Source organism: Sarcophilus harrisii, chromosome 1 (assembly GCF_902635505.1).
Source record: "Sarcophilus harrisii chromosome 1, mSarHar1.11, whole genome shotgun sequence".
Taxonomy (NCBI): domain Eukaryota; kingdom Metazoa; phylum Chordata; class Mammalia; order Dasyuromorphia; family Dasyuridae; genus Sarcophilus; species Sarcophilus harrisii.
The window spans coordinates 478,061,403-478,081,339 of NC_045426.1; the positions used below are offsets into that span (position 1 = coordinate 478,061,403).

A 19,937-nucleotide genomic window follows, 5' to 3' on the forward strand; every position below is an offset into this window, starting at 1 on the left:
ATTCATCTATTGCTAATCCCCAAAGTCATCTCCAACCATCATCTTCTCTCCTATCCCTGAGAAAGGAAGTACTGCTGGAAGAAATTGAAAAATGTTTCTGATGAATTAGGTCCACTACAAATGTATGCTGTTGTATTTTATTAAAACTCACAAAATGCATATGGAAATCCTATGCATCTATAATGGTTTGGAAATGACCAGTCTATATATCTCTCTTTGAGCTCCCAATTCCATTCTTCCCAAGAGATGAAATTTGGCTTCTATTTTTACTGATTATTGGATTTGTGTCAAAATTATCAACTTCATCTCATGCCTCTCATCTATCCAGAGTTTAAAATAATATATTTTATCTTCATCTATTCCTTTATCCTTCAACCTGTTCTGAAAAAATCATGAAACTAAATTCTTTACCAAAGCCAGCCTATCTCCTTGTGCTCTTGACTTCATTTCCTTTCTTCTCAGCTTAGCTATTCTCACTTAGCTTCAGTGAGGATCTTTTCTCCTTTTTCTGATTCTTTTTGCTCCTCTTTCTCTTTAAATATGACACATTCCTCCAGGTTCCGACATCACTTTTTCTTCTCTCTGTAATTCTCTTAATTGACAATTTCATCAAATTAAATGGCTTTATATGATTTAGAATTGAAAGAGATCTTAGAGATCATTGTCGCATATCCTATTTGACAGAAAAGGAAACTGAAGACCATAAAATTTGGTAATGATCACTATTTATATGGGATTTTAAGAATTGCAAAGCACTTTAGAAATATTACTTTATTTTATTCTCACAATTACCATGGAAGGTGAATGTCCTTCCCTTTTTACTAAATCCCTTTTTACAAATGAGAAAACTGAGGTAAGTAGAGGTCTAGTGATTTATAATCACATAGTTGATAGTGTCTAAGGCTGGATTTGAACTCATGTATGTTTGATTCCAAGTTCAGCACTCTCTATGCTTCTCCAAAGTGCCTCTAATGTCACAGTAATTAACAGAGAGGATTCAAGCTCAGGTTCTCTGACTCCAAAATGTAGTGCTTTTTCATAATGCCATATGGGAATCTCTATGCAACCTCCTACATTCACAGATCCAGTTTCTATGTTTTTTTCTGAATTCTAAGTTTATATTTCCAAGTGTTTATTGAATACCTCTATGTAGATAAAAATTCATTGAATTGTTGTATTGCTGACTACCTAAAATTCAACATATTCAAAACTATTTTTTCTTAATATCTTAATTTCTCTTGGCAAAATTACTGTCATTTTAATCTCTCAAAATCTAAACCTCAAACATATCTTTGGCTTATCTATGTTTTTTATTCTCAACATCAAGTTGCTTTCTTTGGCCTGTACATTTTATTATGCAATATTTCTTACATGCATCACATATATTACCTCCTCATTGCCATTCACAGTGTAGACTCCTCTCACATCTCATCTTTAATATCCTGACAGTTTCTTTCTGGCCTGATTTTTTTTCATTCTTTTCCAATTCTAATACATTCTTTCCATAGCTACATATATTATCTTCCTAGACTTCTCAAAAAGCTTTTCTTTGCTTATTTCCTAAATTTAAAAAAGTGAGATGTTTAAAAATCTCAAATTTTAAAAAATTTGAGATTCTTCACAACTTCACTCTGGTCTTTTTGTCATAATCTATATACCAATCAAAGAGTTGAATACTTTTTATATGCTGTTGCTTATTTTCAATTAACTTTCTCCCATAGAGACTATGGTCATTGTCTGTAATGCATTTTCTTCATATCTCCACCTGGCAAAATCCCTTTGATTCTACTCTCTCTAAAAAGCCTTTCCTGATAACCTAATTAAAAGTTATCTATTGGCATATTTCTCACAAAACTTCCCCTGTGTTTCTTATTTGTTTTTATCACGTTCTATTTTTTATGTATACCAATGGATTGGTTAACTGCCAGACTGCATGATTGTATCATACTTTATGTATTTGTATTGTCTCCTCTTCTTTTCCCATTATATTGTAAAATGCTTTAGGGACCACTGTTTTTAAATCTTTTTCTACCAAACAAATGGACTAATATTTTGTGGTTAGCAAATGCTTGTTGAATTTCATTAAAATTCACTACCTGGGTATTAACTGTGTAGTGTCCTCTTCTTTTGTATAATATAATTATTCTCTGAGAGCAGGTTTCTTGGGGAGGTTTCTGGGAGGCAGCCTTAGTTTCAGTTCAATGTAATAATCACTTCAAACGCTGCCAGCTGATAAAATCCAAATGTTTATTTTCTCCTACCTAGTCTCGTCTCTTTCCTTGGGCCTGGTTAGCTTTCTTAGAGGCCTCTCTCCCTCCTTGGTTCTAGGAATTCTTGTTGCTAGTCCTTTGCTTCTAGCTCTGCCTCTAGCTCAACTCCGACTCATGGCTTCTTCTGAACTGACCAATGCTCCCCTTTCAATCTTTTCAACTGACTCTGCTGACTGAGTTCAGCTGTTTTTATGCTCTCTCAAAGGTTGACTCCTCCTCTGAGAAAGTGGGATTGTGGGTTTCTGACTCGTGAATCTCATACTGAATACTGACTTGTGAATCTCTCAAAAGTGTGAACTCCAATGAGTACTTAAATACATTAGTGAGCTAGAGAATTTGCTAAGTACCATGCTAAATTAGGCAACTGACTTATCACTTTGTAAAGATTCTAACAAACTGATTAAAATATAAGTAATCTTATCTACAAAGTAGGGTGTTAGTGGAATATACTCACTATTTGAAATTTGTTTCATGCTGTAATGCCTTTATTTTGTAGGATGAAAGTTCTATAGAAAGCGATGAATTTGATATGAGTGATTCCACACGCCTGTCAGCTGTGAACTCTGACCTTAGTTCTAACCTTGAAGAAAGAATGCAGAGCCCCCAGACTGTTCCTGGCCAGCAAGATGGTGAGTGTTTTAATTTATAATAAAAATACAGTGAATCTGAATCTACCACAAATTCTGTCTCTTCCAGGGTCACTTATTTATCTATTAATAATTTTTGGATTCAAGTACTTTTAGTTTGAACTTTTATATTAGATTTGTTTGTGGCATATAAATTATTTATACAATCAATAATATGATGCAACTTTGCAGATTTCTGTGCTTGTAAACTCTCTCTCTTATGCTCCCTGGACATCAGTTACATTTTTGCTAAATGCAGTCTAGTTGTGTTTGTTTCAATAGCCCAGGAATACAATGCAATTCATAATGATTTCTAAGATTATTTTATTTTAAAAAAGTAAAATCAGTGTAATGTGCTAAGATTTTAATCGAGTAATTTGATTACGATTGCTTCCAAAAAATTTTACAAAAAAGAATACTAACTAATAACTAATACATTTAGAGTATTTTTGTTGTGAAAAAATATTTTATTAGAATTCTTGTTTTTGTCATGCGGATTTTTCATTTTAATGAAAAAAAATGAAGACAGCTTCTGCTCTTAATGTTTAATAGATGTAAAGATCCCTAAAAGATCTAAAAGAATAACTGTCTGCTTCTCTTGTTAAGGTAGATGTTAAATTTACAAAGCTGGAATGTCAACAAAATTTGAGGCACTTAGAAGTTCATCTTCTCTATTTAGAATTTTAGCACATCATAATTATATTAAATTATAAAGAAATAGCTGTAAATTATGGATACTATCTTTAGAAATTACAATTTTCATATGTGTAAAATTCCACATGCAAATGTTTTTTTTTTCTTTTTGGTTAATTATGTATAAAATCTGCTTTTGAAGGCTTCTAAATAGATAGAAAGTGGATGATTTTAAGCATAATTAGTTGATTATGCAATTATCTAACTATAAAGGAAGTTATTGTCTATATAGTCTTGTACCTACAAGTAATTTCAAGAACTAAAAATTTCTTGTAGCAAAAAAGGGGAGGGACAAATGTATTTGTGTTTCATTCTTCCTAGAAAACATATGCTGCAAAATTTCTGTTAGTTTTCTTAAATGCTGTTTATATTTCATGGATGTGATGAAGACTGAGAAAATCTTAATAAAAAAAAAAAAACACAGGGGCTTCAAAAAGGTCCCTTTCCCTTTCTTTAGAGTTTCCTAAAAGCCATAATTAGCTTTGAATGCAAGAAATATAGAAAGAGATGCTTATGTGAGTATGTACTGGTAGCTTTAATACTGTCATTAAAAAAAAACTTACTATAGGAAGGTTATTGAAACAGGGCATTGTGCTAGTAACATACAAAGAAGATGTTTTGCTGGTTAAGAAATAACATGTCTTGTATATCTTGTTTAAAATGCTATATGTAGCTCTGGGTTAATGTAATGGTTTATTGGAATGGACATCAAACTGAGATAAGCTTGCAAAAGATTTAAGATATTACTTTCTATCTATATTTGGTTTCATATACATCATTCAATAATGCCACTATATAGCTTTGGTGAATAGTGAACAATGAGTCAGTTATTCTTTTTGTTATAGAATTGTTTCCTTGAAAGAAATTGCCTAGCCTTTGCTTCTAGGATGCAACTGATATATCTGACAAATCAATACTGACTTGAACAAAATACAGTGGAAGAATGTGAAGAATAATTATTCTGGGAAAGATATGTTCTTCTATGGCTTACTGGAGTTAGTTTTAGGGGAGACATATTAGAGAGATCCTGTCTCTGTTCTAACAAGTTTTACCAAGCTTCAGTGGATTTGCTCAATCTGTATACTCCTTTGTTCTACCAATCTGTTCCTCTGGATATAAAACACTTAAAAATATGAAGAGTTGAATAAAATATGGTTATTAACACAAAATAATTTGTATATATGCTAGCCAATAATCAGATAGAACTTGCAGTTTTCTCTTGAATTGAATTCTCTTGAAACTTTAGGTAGCTTGAAATTGCTTTGATTTTTTTTCTAAACATTTTTGCTTTGTAAATAAATAAATAACTCTTTCATGAAGTAGACTTCTTCTGTGGCTAATAAGACTCTTTCTGGGAAAAAAAAATGTTACTTTTCCAATTGTCTCTAATTCATCTTTTATTAAAAACATTTAATTATTCATTAGTCTAATTATGTTTATATTCATGAATTGATCATTGATTTATGAAACTATGAAGTGGAATAGACATGTCCAGTTCTTAACATACAAGCTAGGAAAGCAGTTGGAAGCAAGATTACATTTTTAATAAGGTATAGGGGTTATAGGAGAAATCAGTCACAGAAAGTATAGAAACAAGAAGCAAAAGGGGGCACAGAGGCAGATGGTATGGGAATGGAGGATGGGGTGGTGAAAGAAGGCAGGCAGCATAAGGACCAATATGGAGAAGGATGAGTCACTTAGATATCTGCTGTTAGATTTGGGAACACATGAGCGGCATGGACTCTTAGGAGATGGGACAGTGTTCAGTAGGATAGGAATCTGAATTCTCATTTTTGTGGAATTGTTTATGGAATTCACTACCATATCTGAATCTTCTCAAAGTTATTGGTAAAACTTTAAAATTAATATATTCATATTATTTTAGAGTTATTACTATCATTTAGTATTCTGCTGGTATCATTACAGGTGTGGAATTTACCTGAGATTTACATATCACAGAACCCCAAATATATGACAGTAAAGTCTATATGGCTGTCTATGATTTAGCACATATCACCCAAATGTGATTTTTAATTAATAAATTATGCAGTTTTATAAACTATGCTCCTTTGATTTGGGGGATGGTTTGTATGTGACTTTTAGGTTCTCATTTGTGATCTTCCTGCTATTGCCACTGTTCACTGACTTCTTCTTAAACTTGATATGCTGACTAGAAGGTGAGAAAGGGTGAAGAGGGAAGGACTGGTTGAAGAAACCAGAGCAAGATATAATTTAAAACATTCCATAATAATACTGTTGATAATGGCTGACTTCTGTATTCCTTTGAGGCTACAAAGGAGTTTTGCAAATGTTTCATTTGATCCTCACAAAAAAATAATCTTGTGAGCTTCACTTTATAGATGGGAAAAGTTAAGCTCAGTCAAATGACTTGCCCATAGATAAGGCTAGCTAAGATCTTAGGATCTAGGAAAGAAAAAAGACCTCAGAAGTAATTTAAGTCACTCATTTTACAGATGAGAAAAAACAGAAATTCAGAAGTTCAAGTGTTTTTCCCAAGGATACATATGGTAAATGTCAAGGGAGAGTTTAAACCCTGGTCCTTTAGTTCCAGAGTGATCACTCTCTCCACTTGATCTTCCTTGAACCCACCTGAATAAGAACTTGGGCACCTTTGTTACCTGTTGTCCACTCCAAAAGATAAAGTTTTTTTTTTTTTAGTTTCATGACAACTTTGCACATTTCCACATAAAACATATTGAGAAAATTATTTAGTTCATAATTGGTACTTAATGCATGGAGTTAAATTAAGCTGATTAAGAAAGATGAAGAAGAATGATGCAGAGCAAGTTTTCCTTCTTCAATGGTTCCACTAGTATAGACCTGCAGAAGAGAAGAAGTAGGAGGAGGAGGAGGAGAAAGTCATACAACCCATTAATTAAAATCAACAAACATTTGTTAAGTATCTATTATATCCATGGCATATCACTCTAGAGTCATAGAGCCTTTCTTGAGATAAAAATTGACCTTTGAGATTACATTTAGGAATATAATAAAGTGGGCGAAGGACAGATTTTTTTACAGCTTGAGAAAAACATAACAATAATAATAGTTAACATTTATATAGCATCTACTATTTGCCAGCCGCTATCCTAAGCACTTTACAATTACTATCTCATTTGAATCTCAACAACAAACATTATTACGCTGTTATGATCTCTATTTTAGAGATAAAGAAACTGAGACTCATTTAGTACAGTGCCTTTTTGATGTAGGCATGTCATGCTTAGTGATCCTGTCCCAGTATCTTCCATATTTCACAATCGATTTCAAAAGTTCTTCAGCAATACCTTCAGAGTGTCCCTGTGTCACTTCTTCTGATCTCATTGTGAGTACTTCTCTTGGGTGAGTTTTTCAGAAAATAATCTTTTTGGCAAACACACATTTGGCATTTGAACAATGTGGACAGTCCATCAGAGTTGTGTTCTCTGCAATAGTTGAATATTTGACTATTGAGTTTGAGAAAGGATCTCAGTGTCTGGTACTTTATCTTGCCAAGTGATCTTCAGAATGTTTCTAAGACAATTCAAATGATATGGTATGAAAAGCACATCCTCTATGAAAGATCCTAAAAAGAACATAGAGAAGAATTTCATATGACCAAAAGATATATATGAGTGATGATCATCATCAATGAAAAATGATGAGAATCTAAGTGCATTCATGATATGTCCTCCATGATATCCTGGCATTTCCCAAATAGGTTATGACATTAATCTAATAACACAAATGTGATTTAAAAATTGCTTAGCTATTGTCCTTCATTCTCAAAGAGGATCGAAATGACATTATGTTAGAGTTAAGATAATGTATCTGACAGTGGTTAATAAGACCAATATGAGCTCGGAATGCTCTATCACAGATTGGACACAAATGGTTTTTGTGAATATTTTGGGTGGATTTTCTAACTTTGTGCATCTTATGCTTCTTTTGAGGTAATTCAATTTTGCTTTACTAATAGAGCATAGCACCTTCTCTGATAAGGGTATTTAAAAAAATTTATTAAAGCTTTTTATTTACAAAACATATACATGGGTAATTTTTCAACATTGACCCTTGGAAAGCCTTCTGTTCCAAATTATCCCCTTCTTATCCCACCCTCTCCCCTAGATGGCAGATAGTTCAATACATGTTAAATTTGTTAAAATATATGTTAAATCCAATATATGTATGCATATTTATACAGTTATCTTGCTGCACAAGAAAAATTGGATTAAGAAGGAAAAAAATTGGGAAAGAAAACAAAATGCAAGCAAATAATAACAGAAAGAGTGAGAATGCTATGTTGTGGTCCACACTCAGCTCTCATGGTACTCTCTTTGGGTGTAGATGTCTCTCTTCATCACTGAACAATTAGAATTGGTTTGAGTCATCTCATTGTTGAAGAGAGCCACGTTCATCAAAACTGATCATTGTATAATCTTGTTGTTGCCATGTATAATGATGTCCTGGTTCTGCTCATTTCACTTAGCATCAGTTCTTGTAAGTTTCTCCAGACCTCTCTGAAATCATCCTGCTGGTCATTTCTTACAGAACAATAATATTCCATAAAATTCATATGCCATAATTTATTCAGCAATTCTCCAATTGATGGGCATCCATTCAGTTTCCAGTTTTCTTGCAACTTCACAAAGGGCTGCCACAAACATTTTTGCACCTGTGGGTCTGTAGAGTATGGGCTAGTTCCCTGGGATGCCTCAGGGTCAGCCAGAGTCAGGATAAATTAAAGTCCTTGGTCTTTAGGGGGAGAAGTGAAGGAGGAAGACAAGTTGCCATGGTGCTTGCCAAAGACCTATTCTGGTTTCTGGACTCTGGAGTCACCAACCTCTCTTCTCTTCATCCTGCCGCCAAGTGACTCTGGCCTCTCTCCCTCTGCCTTCCCATCTTTGCCTATGATTATCTTAACAGCAAACATTCAGCAAGCACTAACAGTGAGAAGAGCCATTTATCCAAATATATACTAATAGATTCATTATCTCACATCAAATAGGTAATTAGCCTTATGTGCTTGGTTGTCTGATTCGAGCATACTTTTTTTGGAGTTTCAGCCCTCTATATCTCCTGCTTTCTTTTGTTTATGAACATAGGTGGTCAAGCCCTTCCTAACTTCTCAGGGAGTTGAGAACCCAAAAAGGAGGTGATCACATCCTCCCTAACTTCTAAGGAAGGGAGGTGAAAACACTAAAAAGTTGATGATCATGCCCTCCCTGACTTCTCAGGAAGAGAGATGAAAAACACGAAATGGAAGTAGGGAGTCAAGCCAGATATTGTTAGTGGGTTTCTGGGCTGAAGGGTCTTACTAGAAACAGGTATACACAAACCTATCAGCATTTGAGGTTTTTCACAAGCATATAGCAATAAAGCACAATCTAGCAGTGATGACTCTCCCCACAGCTGGTGCAGGCTCAATATGGTGTAACAAACATGTTGTACATGTAAGTAGTGATATAACAAATAATATGAATCAACATGATATTGTAAAGATTTCCAGAAATCCTACAAGGAGGGTATGTAAATAAGAATCACACATACACCTCCTTCAGCAACCAAGAAATAGTCCCAAACCAATCTATTGTCTATTACTTCATGTGTCAGGGAATCCAATGATTCCTGCAAGTTTTTGAAGTGCTGCAACAGTCTTTTTATGTGTCAGGGAATCCAATGATTCTTGTAGATATTGAAATTTTGCAACAGTCTTATATGTCTCAGGGAATCCAATGATTTCTGAGAGTTTTAAAGTCCCACAACAATCTTTTCATGTTTCAGGAATTCCAGTGATTCCCAAGGGTTTTGAAGTCCTGCATCAATCTCATTAACAATTTTTGATGTCCATGAGTTAATTGCCATAATTGCCATGCTCTTTCAGTGGTGGGCACAGTCAGCAATGGAACCACCCAATTTTCTTGAGTCTTCTCCTTTGTTTCAAGGGTCTGCTCTGTCTCTCTCCTATGGACAAGGCAAATATGGCTCATTGGCACCCATCTGATTCTTTATCCATCTGTAGAGATACAAGCAAACACTCTCCCCCAAGCAGTTAACCTATCTGGTCCCTTCCATTCACCACTTTCTGGATCTCTCCACATCACCTGGCGATTATCTAAAGATAGTGGAGCTGCTCGCACTGGACACTGCCCTTCTGGTGGGTTATAAAACCTGGCTGCCAGAACCAATATATCTTTGTCAATAATCAAGAAGTTAATTGTATAAAGAGCTAAATTTGGAAATTCTCTAGGGTTATCTGTGGCTCCCCCTTTTGTTTGTTTTTGGAGGAGTGTCTTGATGCCTCTGTTTCTCCTCTCTACTATTGCCTGTCCTTGAGGATTAAAGGGTATGCCAGTGGTGGGTAAATCTTATACTGTGCACAAAAGTGTGCAAAATGTTTAGAAGTAGATGCATGTCTATTATCTATTGCTTGTGGCACACCCATAATTGCAAATGCTTGTATAAGGAATTCAGTGACCACTCGGGCTGTCTCTTTTGCTGCTGGTATTGCAAAAGTAAATCCTGAAAAGGTGTCTACTACAACATGGATAAAAGACAGATAACCAAAAGATTTATAATGAGTCTCATCCATTTGCCAAATTTCATTGGGTCTCAAACCACAAGGGTTCTTCCTTGGAGGGAGTGTAGGAGTGTGGAAAGGAAGGCAAGCTATACAGGCTTTCACTATTCTCCTAGCTTCCTCTCTTATTATCCCAAATTGTAAATGTAAAGCTCAAACAGCCTGATGATATTTAGAATGAGATTCTTGGGCTGCCTGAAATAAAGGAGTATTGGCTAACATGGTCAGAAGATTATCTGCCTTTCATTATACCATCAAAAATAGGACCTGGAAGTCCACTATGGGAGTGGACATGCAAGATATAAATCTTACCTGGATGCTTTCTTACTTGCTCTTGAAGTTCCTTAAAGAGCTGGTATATATTGGAAACTACAAATTTTATTTGGGCTGTGGCAAATTTTTGTACCATACCTACTGAATAGACTGAATCAGATATTATATTTATATGTCCTGGATAATAAGAGCGAGCTAGAATGATTGCATACAATTCATTCTGCTGAGTGGACTGAAAAGGAGTTCTGAGTACTCTCTTTATAGTTAAATCATGAGAGTATATGGCACAAATGTTATTTTTGGATGCATCTGTAAAGATAGTTGGTCTTTTAAGAGGAACTTTAGAAACCCTTTCTTCAAGAATCCATTGCCAATTATGTAATAGTCTAGTTATCTTTAATGGAGACCCATGTGTAAAATTTGGAGCCATGGCCAATAAAGTTTGCCACTCTGGGATGGTTTCACAGCATACCTTAATTTGTGCATTGGTATAAAAGGTATATATTTTGTCAGGTCTTATCCCAGATAATTGTACTGCTTGCTTAATGGACTTTAGTAAAATTTTAGCCACTGGGTAAGGAGTAAGGCTTTGTTCTGGTTGTGCTGGGAGGTTTACCCACTCTATCCCACTGTCTCCTTGATGAAGGACTGCTGTGGGTGCCTTATTTTTTTTTTTTTTTTTTTTTTAGCAAAAATTGATATTTCCAAGGGTTTTTGAGTAACTCTTTCAATCACATTGGATAAAGCCAGTTCAACTTCTCTCAAAGACTCTTGAGCTTCTTTTGTAAGTTGGTGTGGTGAGTTTAAAGCACTGTCTCCCGCTCAAAATGTCATATAATGGTTGAAATTGATAGGTAGTCAAGTTTAACACTGGATGCATCCACTGGATATCTCCTATCAATTACTGAAAGTCATTTAAGGGGTTCAACTTCTCTGTTTTTAAGGACAGTTTTTGTATTGTAAGAACCTTAGGATATACTTCATATCCTAAATATTGAAAAGGAGCATGTCTGAATTTTTTCTGGAGGTATATGCAATTTATAGTTCCTTAGTGTTTCTATAGTCTTTTGTAGACATGCTTCTAACATTTGCTTCTCAGGTACACATCACAATGTGTCATCCATGTAATGTAATAACATTACTTTTGAAAATGCTTTTCTTACTGGAGTAAGAACAGCAACAATATACATTTGGCACATAGTAGGGCTATTTTTCATTCCCTGTGGCAAAACTGTCCATTCATATGTTTTATAATGCTCAGCTAAGTTAACACTGGGTACTGAAAAGACAAATCTTTTCATATCCCCCTTATCTAGAGGAATAGAATAGAATAGAAACAATCCTTAATGTGTATTACGTAAAGAAGCCATTTTCTAGGCAACTGAGTAGGAGATGGAAGACTAGGCTAAAAAGTTCCTATAGTTTACATTTGTTCATTTACTTTTCTTAAATCAGTCTACATCCTCCATCTTCCAGATTTCTTTTTTATAGCAAATACAGAGGAATTCCAAGGACTTAGAGAAGGTTGTAAGTGTCATTGGTCACATTGCTCCTGTACTATATCTAATAAGGCCTGAATTTTATCACTACCTAAGGGCCACTGTTCTATCCACACTGGTGTATCAATTTTCCATTGAATTGGAACAGGTGAAAGTGTTGGCAGGCCTTCAACAGCAGCGCTGCCTAAAAAAACTGAAGTACTCATTTATAATCCTAACTGTTGTAAAATGTCTCTTCCCCACAGATTGATGGGGATTTTTTTCAACTATAAAAGGAGAAAAAAACTCTTATTTTGCCTTCAAAAGTTCATCTCAAAGGGGTAGCACTAATTTCATCTGCTATTGATCCTCCTAAGTCAAACGTATAGGTGTCTGCCTTAAACTTTGTCCGATGACTGGGCCAGTTGGCACCTCTAATGACTGTATGATCTGCACCTGTGTCTACCAATCCTTTTAATGATATGCCATTTCTATAAGTAGTGAGCATAGAATGGTCAGCTATAACTGCTGCAGTCCAGGATATTCCTGGATTCTGTTGCTTAGAGTCAGAATCTGGGCAACTATCACCAGATTGCTTATTAGGAGTCTGTTTCAGTAAACCTGATGCTACTACTTTTCCTGGTTGATAAGTCATACATTGTCTACCTGTATTAGTGACTAGGATGTTATCTACACATTCTCCAGTTTCCCACATCAGTGTATGGATGAACACTGTTTTGTAAGTAGTCTTAGGAGGTGAAATGGTCAAGCCTACTATGCCTGGAGACAAGGGATTCATAGGCTGGAGAGGAACAGATTTCACTTCTCCAGGGGGTATCTCAATTGTCCCAGCTGCGTACAACTCTCTTCTCCCCAATTGTAATTCCTTTCTCCCACCAGGTTGCTTCCTGTCTGAATGATTATATAATCCCTTTCTCCCATCAGATTGCTTCTTGGCTGATTGGTCATGTCTGAGTACTGAACTTCTAAAGACTCTCTGGGTGTAGCATGGGCTGCCATCATGCCCCAAATATTTTTTGTTTTGGGCCCTGGGGCTGGGCCCCTCATCCCATTTCCCTGAATCAGTATATCATCTGCAAAGAGTAATAATTTGGTTTCCTCATTATCTACTTTAATTCCTTTAATCTCGTTTTCTTCTCTTATTGTCAAAGCTAGCCTTTCTAATACAATATTGAATAATAATAATGATAGTGGGCAACCTTGTTTCATCCCTGATCTTATTGGGAATGGTTCCAGTTTATCCCCATTACATATGATGCTTGCTGATGGTTTTAAATAGATGCTACTGACTATTTTAAGGAAAAGTCAATTTATTCCACTGCTTTCAATGTTTTTATTAGAAATAGGTATAGAATTTTATCACTCTTTTTTTTTCATCTATTGAGATAATCATATGTTTTTTGTTAATTTGGTTATTGATATCGTCAATTACGCTAATAGTTTTCCTAATATTGAACCAGCCCTCAATTCCTGGTATAAATCCTACTTGGTCATGATGAATACATCATTATCCATACATTATCCATACATTATACATACATTATCCATAGTGTAAAATCCATGGTGATTTTCTGTAATCTTTCTGCTAATATTTTATTTAAAATATTTGCATCAATATTCATTAGGGAGATTGGTCTGTAATTTTCTTTCTCTGTTTTCAACCTACCTGGTTTAGATAGCAGTACCAAGTCTGTGTCATAAAAGGTATTAAGTAGCAGTCCCTCATTCCCTATTTTTTCAGACAGTTTAAATAGTATTGGAATTAATTCTTCTTTAAATATTTGGTAGAATTCACATGTAAATCCATCTGGTCCTGGGAATTTTTTCTTAGGGAGCTGATTAATAGCTTGTTCTATTTCTTTTTTCTGAAATGGGGGACTATTTAAACAATTTATTTCCTCTTCTGTTAATCTGGGTAATGTATATTTTTGTAGGTATTCCTCCATTTCACTTAGGTTATCAAATTTATTGGCATAAAGTTGGACAAAATAACTTTTATTTATTGTTGTAATTTCTTCTTCATTGGTGGAAAGTTGTCCCTTTTTATTTTTGAGACTAAAAATTGGATTTTCCTCTTTCCTTTTTCTAATCAAATTAACTAAAGATTTATCTATTTTGTTCTTTTTTTCATAAACCAACTCTTAGTTTTATTTATTAATTCAATAATTTTTAAAATTTCAATTTTATTAATCACTCCTTTTGTTTTTAGAATTTCAAGTTTGACATTTGTTTGGGGGGTTTTAATTTGTTCTTTTTCTCGCTTTTTTAATTGCAAGCCCAATTCATTGATCTTATCTTTCTCTAGTTTATGCAAATAAGCATCTAGATTATAAATTTAAATGTTGGTGTTTTTGTTCTTTAAAATAAAATGCTAGTTCTCTCTGGGGGAGAGGGTTTCTCAGGGAGGTTTTCTGGAGGCAGCTTTAGTTTCAGTTACAAGTAAATAATCACTCAAAATCGCAGCCAGCTGATAAAATTTCAGATTATTGTGTCCTTCAATATAGCCCAGTTAGCTCAGAGGCCTATCTCTCTGCTTGGTTCCAAGAGCTCTTACAGCTTGTCTTTTGCTTCTGCTTTCTTCTGCCTCCAGCCAGCACCAAGGTGGAAGATGCAATGAATCTCTCTTGCCTTCAAGAGAGGGCTTGTAGGCTTCCTTCCAGAGTACTCCTCTCCAGCCCCTGGGAGTGTTCCCAAGTAACTCTCTTGAGTGGCTCACTGGAGCTATATTTTTGCTGCTTCTCTGAGAGTGGGATTATGGGATATCTCCCAGTGTGCTCTCTGGCCCTAAGAGCTTCAAGGGAGGTGTGAATTCAGATATCTCTTTCTAAACCCTGAAATCTCCCAAACATGTGAACTCCAATGAGTATTAACTATTTCTTGCTTCTATGAGCTCTCTAAAGGTGTGAACACAAACATCGTTTCTATCAGTTATACTTAGTACCTTGTTTCAAGTTCTGGCCCAAAATATCTCCTTCTAAGATCAAATCAATCATATTGAACCATGCTAAATTAGATAATTATTGTCTCTATTAACTCTAATGGCTTAACAGTTTGTAAAGATTCCAACACATTGATCTTATCTTTCTCTAGTTTATGTAAATAAGCATCTAGAGATATAAATTTTCCCCTTATGACTGCTTTGGCTACATCCCACAAATTTTGGTATGTGGTCCCATTATTGTCATTTTCTTGGATGACATTATTAATTGTGTCTATGATTTGCTGTTTCACCTATTCATTCTTTAGAATGAGATTATTTAGTTTCCAATTACTTTTTGGTCTATTTTCCCCTGGCTCTTTATTGAATGTAATTTTTATTGCATCATGCTCTGAAAAGGATGTAGTTACTATTTCTGCCTTTCTGCATTTGAATTTGAGGTCTTTATAGCTTAATATATGTTCAATTTTTGTATAGGTTCCATGAAATGCTGAGAAGAAAGTTTACTCCTTCCTAAATTTATTCAATTTTCTCCAAAGATCCATCAAATCTAGTTTTTCTAGCAGTCTATTTACTTTTTTTAACGTCTTTCTTATTTATTTTGTGGTTTGATTTATCTAGTTCTGAGAAAGCAAGGTTAAAATCTCTCATTGTTATAGTTTTGCTGTCTATTTCTTCTTGCACCTCTCAACTTCTCCTTTAGGAATTTAGATGCTACACTACTTGGTGCATATATGCTTAATATTGATATTGCTTTATTATTTATGGTACCCTTTAGCAAGATATAGTTTCCTTCGCTACCCTTGCTTTTTTGACTTCACCTGACGCATAATAGATTCTGTTCTAGCCTTTTACCTTTACTTTGTATGTATTGCTCTACTTCAAGTGCATTTCATGTAAACAATATATTGTAGGATTCTGGCTTTTAATCGAGTCTGCTATCCACCTCCACTTTATATGAAAGTTTACCCCATTCTTATTTATGGTTAAAACTACTAAATCTGTATTTCCTGCCATCTTATTAACCCCAAATTATATTTTTCTCTTTCCTTTTCCCCTTTCCCTCCTCCCCAGTATTTTACTTATGAGCACTACTTGCCTTAAGCAGTCTTCCCCTTTTAGAGATCCTCCCTATTTCTTATACCTTTCTCCCACTATTTCTGTTTTCCCTTATATTTACCCTAGTTCTTCCCTTTTTCCCTTTCCCCTTCCACTTTTCTATCAGGTGAGAGGAGCTTCTAGATGAATTCAAATATGACTAATATCTTTTCTTTGAACCAAATCTGATGAGAGGAAGAATCACACAATGTTCATCACTTTCCCTTCTTTCCTTCAATTATAATAGGTTTTCTTTGCCTCTTTCTGAGATGTAATTTCCCTCATTTTATCTCCCCTTTTCCCTTTTTCTGGTACAATCTCCTTTCCACCTCTAGTTTCTTTTTTATATTATAACAGTAAAATCAGATTATACATACATGCTCTATGTATATTCATAACAGAAATACAGTTCTCAAGAGTTCCTTTCTTTTTACCTTTTCATGTTTCTCTTGAGTTCTATATTTGGAGGTCAAATTTTTTGTTTAGCTCTGGTCTTTTCATCAGAAATAAATGGAACTCCCCTGTTTTATTGAATGTCTATCTTCTTCCCTGAAAGAAAATGCTCAGTTTAATGGGGTAATTTATTCTTGGCTATATTCCAATTTCATTTGCCTTTCAGAATATTAGATTCCAGGTCCTTCCATCCTTTATGGTGGAAGCTACTAGATCCTGGGTAATCCATATTGTAGCTCCTCAGTATTTGAATTGTTTCTTTCTGGGTTCTTGTAATATGTTTTCCCTTGGTCCAATAATTCTGAAATTTAGACATGATATTCCTTGGAGTTTTAATTTTGGGGTTTCTTTCAGGAGGTTTCCATCTCATATATTACAAATGAGCAAAAATTATCCAAAAATGACAACAGTCAATGCTGGATAGATTGTGCAATGATAAGTACACTAATACATTGTTGGAGGAACTGTAAAATGGTACAATCATTTTGGAAGTCAGTTTGGAATTGTAAAAATAAAGTGACTACAGAGACTTCTTTATTGGGCTTATATCCCAAGGAAGCTAACGGGAAGAAAGTGTGAAACGGTGAGAAAGAGAGCTGCACTGGAAGAAAGGAAAAAGAGGGTTAGAATGCAAAAAATTTTCTCACATGGAGGAGATATATAAGGATGAATTTTTATGGAGAAGGGTAAAATGGGAATTAACATTAATAATGTTAATAGATAAATATTTTTAAAATGTTTGTAAACTGGATATATATATATATATATATGTGTATATATATATATATACACACACACACACACACACACACACACACACACACACATATATATGCAGTAATTTCCTGGACTACCATTCATATTCGTGTACCAAAAAAGAAAATTAATTTAGTTTGATAACTTGTCATTTTTCTGTGTTTTTTTTACATTATAATGGTTCTTTTTGTTCACTACTTCTTTTTTTCTAGATATATACTTACCATGTTTTCCATAGTGTATTCTAAAATTTTCCCAGAAATCAAATTCAAATTCATTACCTTGTTTTTTGCAGACTTCAATATTTTCTTCTTTTTTTGAAAATCAAGAAAATACTGCTTTCCACTTCTCATTTGTCCTTCATTTATTCATTAAGAGGACTCAATAATCTTATATTCCACTTCTTGTGATATCTAATATTTGTATTATTTGTATATTAGTATACAGTTGTTTTGATATACTCAAAAGCAGCTAGGTACTTTTAACTATTTTTACTTCTCTTGGTTTCACTAGCTATTTTGTTGTGTTGTTTCTAGTCCAAAGATCAACTGCATGGTTTGGATTTTAATTATATGTTTTTAGGGAATTCTAAGAGATGTGAACAAGACTGAGATTTAGACATTTTCTCCAAACCTTCTGAACTTTTAAACATTCACCATAATAGTAATTATGTTCAAGAGATAAAGCAAACTTAGCTGTCTCCATAGGCCAAGATAACAAGAAGTCTAACCACTTAATAGCCTTAAAAATGAATAGAAAGCATCTATCACTAAGATGCTCACTTAGCACCCTTCCCCCTTTTATTCTTCAGGCTCTGAAAGGTTTGACACAGCCCAAACCAGGGGCTTATGCTATAGGGTTGACTCAGAAATTTCTTTGCTGATGTTGAAATTTCTGCCATCCCACCCTGTCTCTATACTTACTGCACTACTCTATGCCAAGAAATAACAGATCTCAATTCTGTCCTTATCTGTCTATTTGTGGGGAAAGGAAAGATATAAGAAGGCAAGGGATTTTCCTGGCTCAGGAGTAGTACACTATTCCTCATGCAATGGCATTCTTCAGAGTAGAAGGAATTGAAATGAAGAATCAGCATGTGCATGGAGCTTCACCAGCCTTGAAGAAAAGGGGATTCACTTTTATGTGGAAACAGGATTATGTCCCTTGATTGAGGTCACAGGGGAGAGGAAGCTGAGACAGATTTGAAATCCATTCTTCTGGAATTTGTCTACAAAAGTAAAAGAGTGAAAAATTGAGAAAAAAAGGAATATAAGAAAAAGAGATAAACTTGTCAAAGATCTAAGGAGAAATAAAATTGAATTGAAAAGCTAAAACATAAACCAATCAACAGGGAAAATATTAAAACAAAAATGTCTATGACCATAAGATATCTAGTGAAATTTTGATGGCATAGGGGATGAACCTTTGCTGGACTCCAACAGTCCAATGTCTAGGTTATAATAGGGAGGATCTGGAGATAAAGGCCCTAGATAGAAACAATAGAGAGTACTATTTGGACATATGGGTTTATTAATATATGGTGTTCCAGTCTTTCAATCAGTACTGAATTTACACTTAAGCATAAACTATGAGCTTCTGGGCCATGCCAGAAACTTTGATACACTGAGTGTCAGGCTCCATGATAACTATGAGCTTTCTTTGAAGTATTGCCCATTTTTTACTTTTGACTCTATAAAGCTTAGAATCCCTTGCTGTGATTAGATCTCTAGAGACTGAGATAACATGCTTATCATGAGTCCTACCTTCATCTCTTGAAAGGTACCTAGCAGTTTTTCTGTGTTCCTACACATAGCAGGTTATTTGGGAGTACTAACTATCATCAGTGAATAGATTTATAGAAAATCAGAAGTGTTACTGAAAAGATGAACTAAGAATTCAAAATCTGAAAATATTGTTAGGTAAGGCTTTTTGGTTAAAAAAAAAAGATGATTTATAAAAGATAAAAATTAACAAGAAACAAGCATGAACCAGGCACTGTGCTATGTCATGAAGGTACAAAAACATAAATGAAACATCCCCTTTCTTCAAGAGTTTACCTGCTATGCATACCTAAAAAAAAGATATTACATATATACACATATGTATATATTGAAATATAATCATTCAAGCATGTTGAAAATAACACTAAGAAATCCATATCAATATTCATTGACCAAGCATTTATTTGTCCTGGGATGTCTCAAAATAAAATTTAGGCAAATGTTGAGAGATTTAGCTGACAGTTCCATTCACACAAAAATGGGAAAATGTGAGAAGACACATAGTGTTACTTAATAGCTAAGAAACGATGATGGGCACAGATGCACAAATGACCTATATTCTTTTTCAACAGAGGTTCATAGATGAAATGATGCTTCTATAAGGTATCCATTTTCTTCATCCACCTTCTTCTTGAATATATTCTTGGAGCTGTTGATGTCCTCAATTATACCTTGGATAAGCAATCATAGAGTGGCAAAACAGACATTCCAATGGGCATTTGAATATCTGGTTGTTTTTATCTTGAAGCTTGGAGCTTATTGTCTGAGACAACCTCTTAATTGATGTTTGTTAATGGTACAAAATCATTGATCATAAAATCCCTAATGTCTCTTGTTTTCCTGTATATAACAATTGCTTTATATAGCTGTAGTATGGTATCTTTTGAAATATTCTCATAATTAATATTTCAGAAAAGCTTATGATTTTATATGAAATCATCAATCTTAAGTTTCTTAAGAAATAGTTATT

At 34.4% G+C, this 19,937-nt stretch overlaps 1 protein-coding gene across 4 annotated transcripts in view; it reads left to right on the forward strand.

Annotated features, from left to right (window-relative positions):
* Nucleotides 1-19,937, forward strand: part of NOL4 (nucleolar protein 4) — a 473,540-nt gene that overhangs the window by 145,800 nt on the left and 307,803 nt on the right. For all 4 annotated transcript variants that reach the window (XM_031946460.1, XM_031946461.1, XM_031946463.1 and 1 more), the window contains one exon: nt 2,767-2,899. In XM_031946460.1, the coding sequence (XP_031802320.1) occupies nt 2,767-2,899 (133 nt within the window). The remainder of the gene's footprint in view (nt 1-2,766; nt 2,900-19,937) is intronic.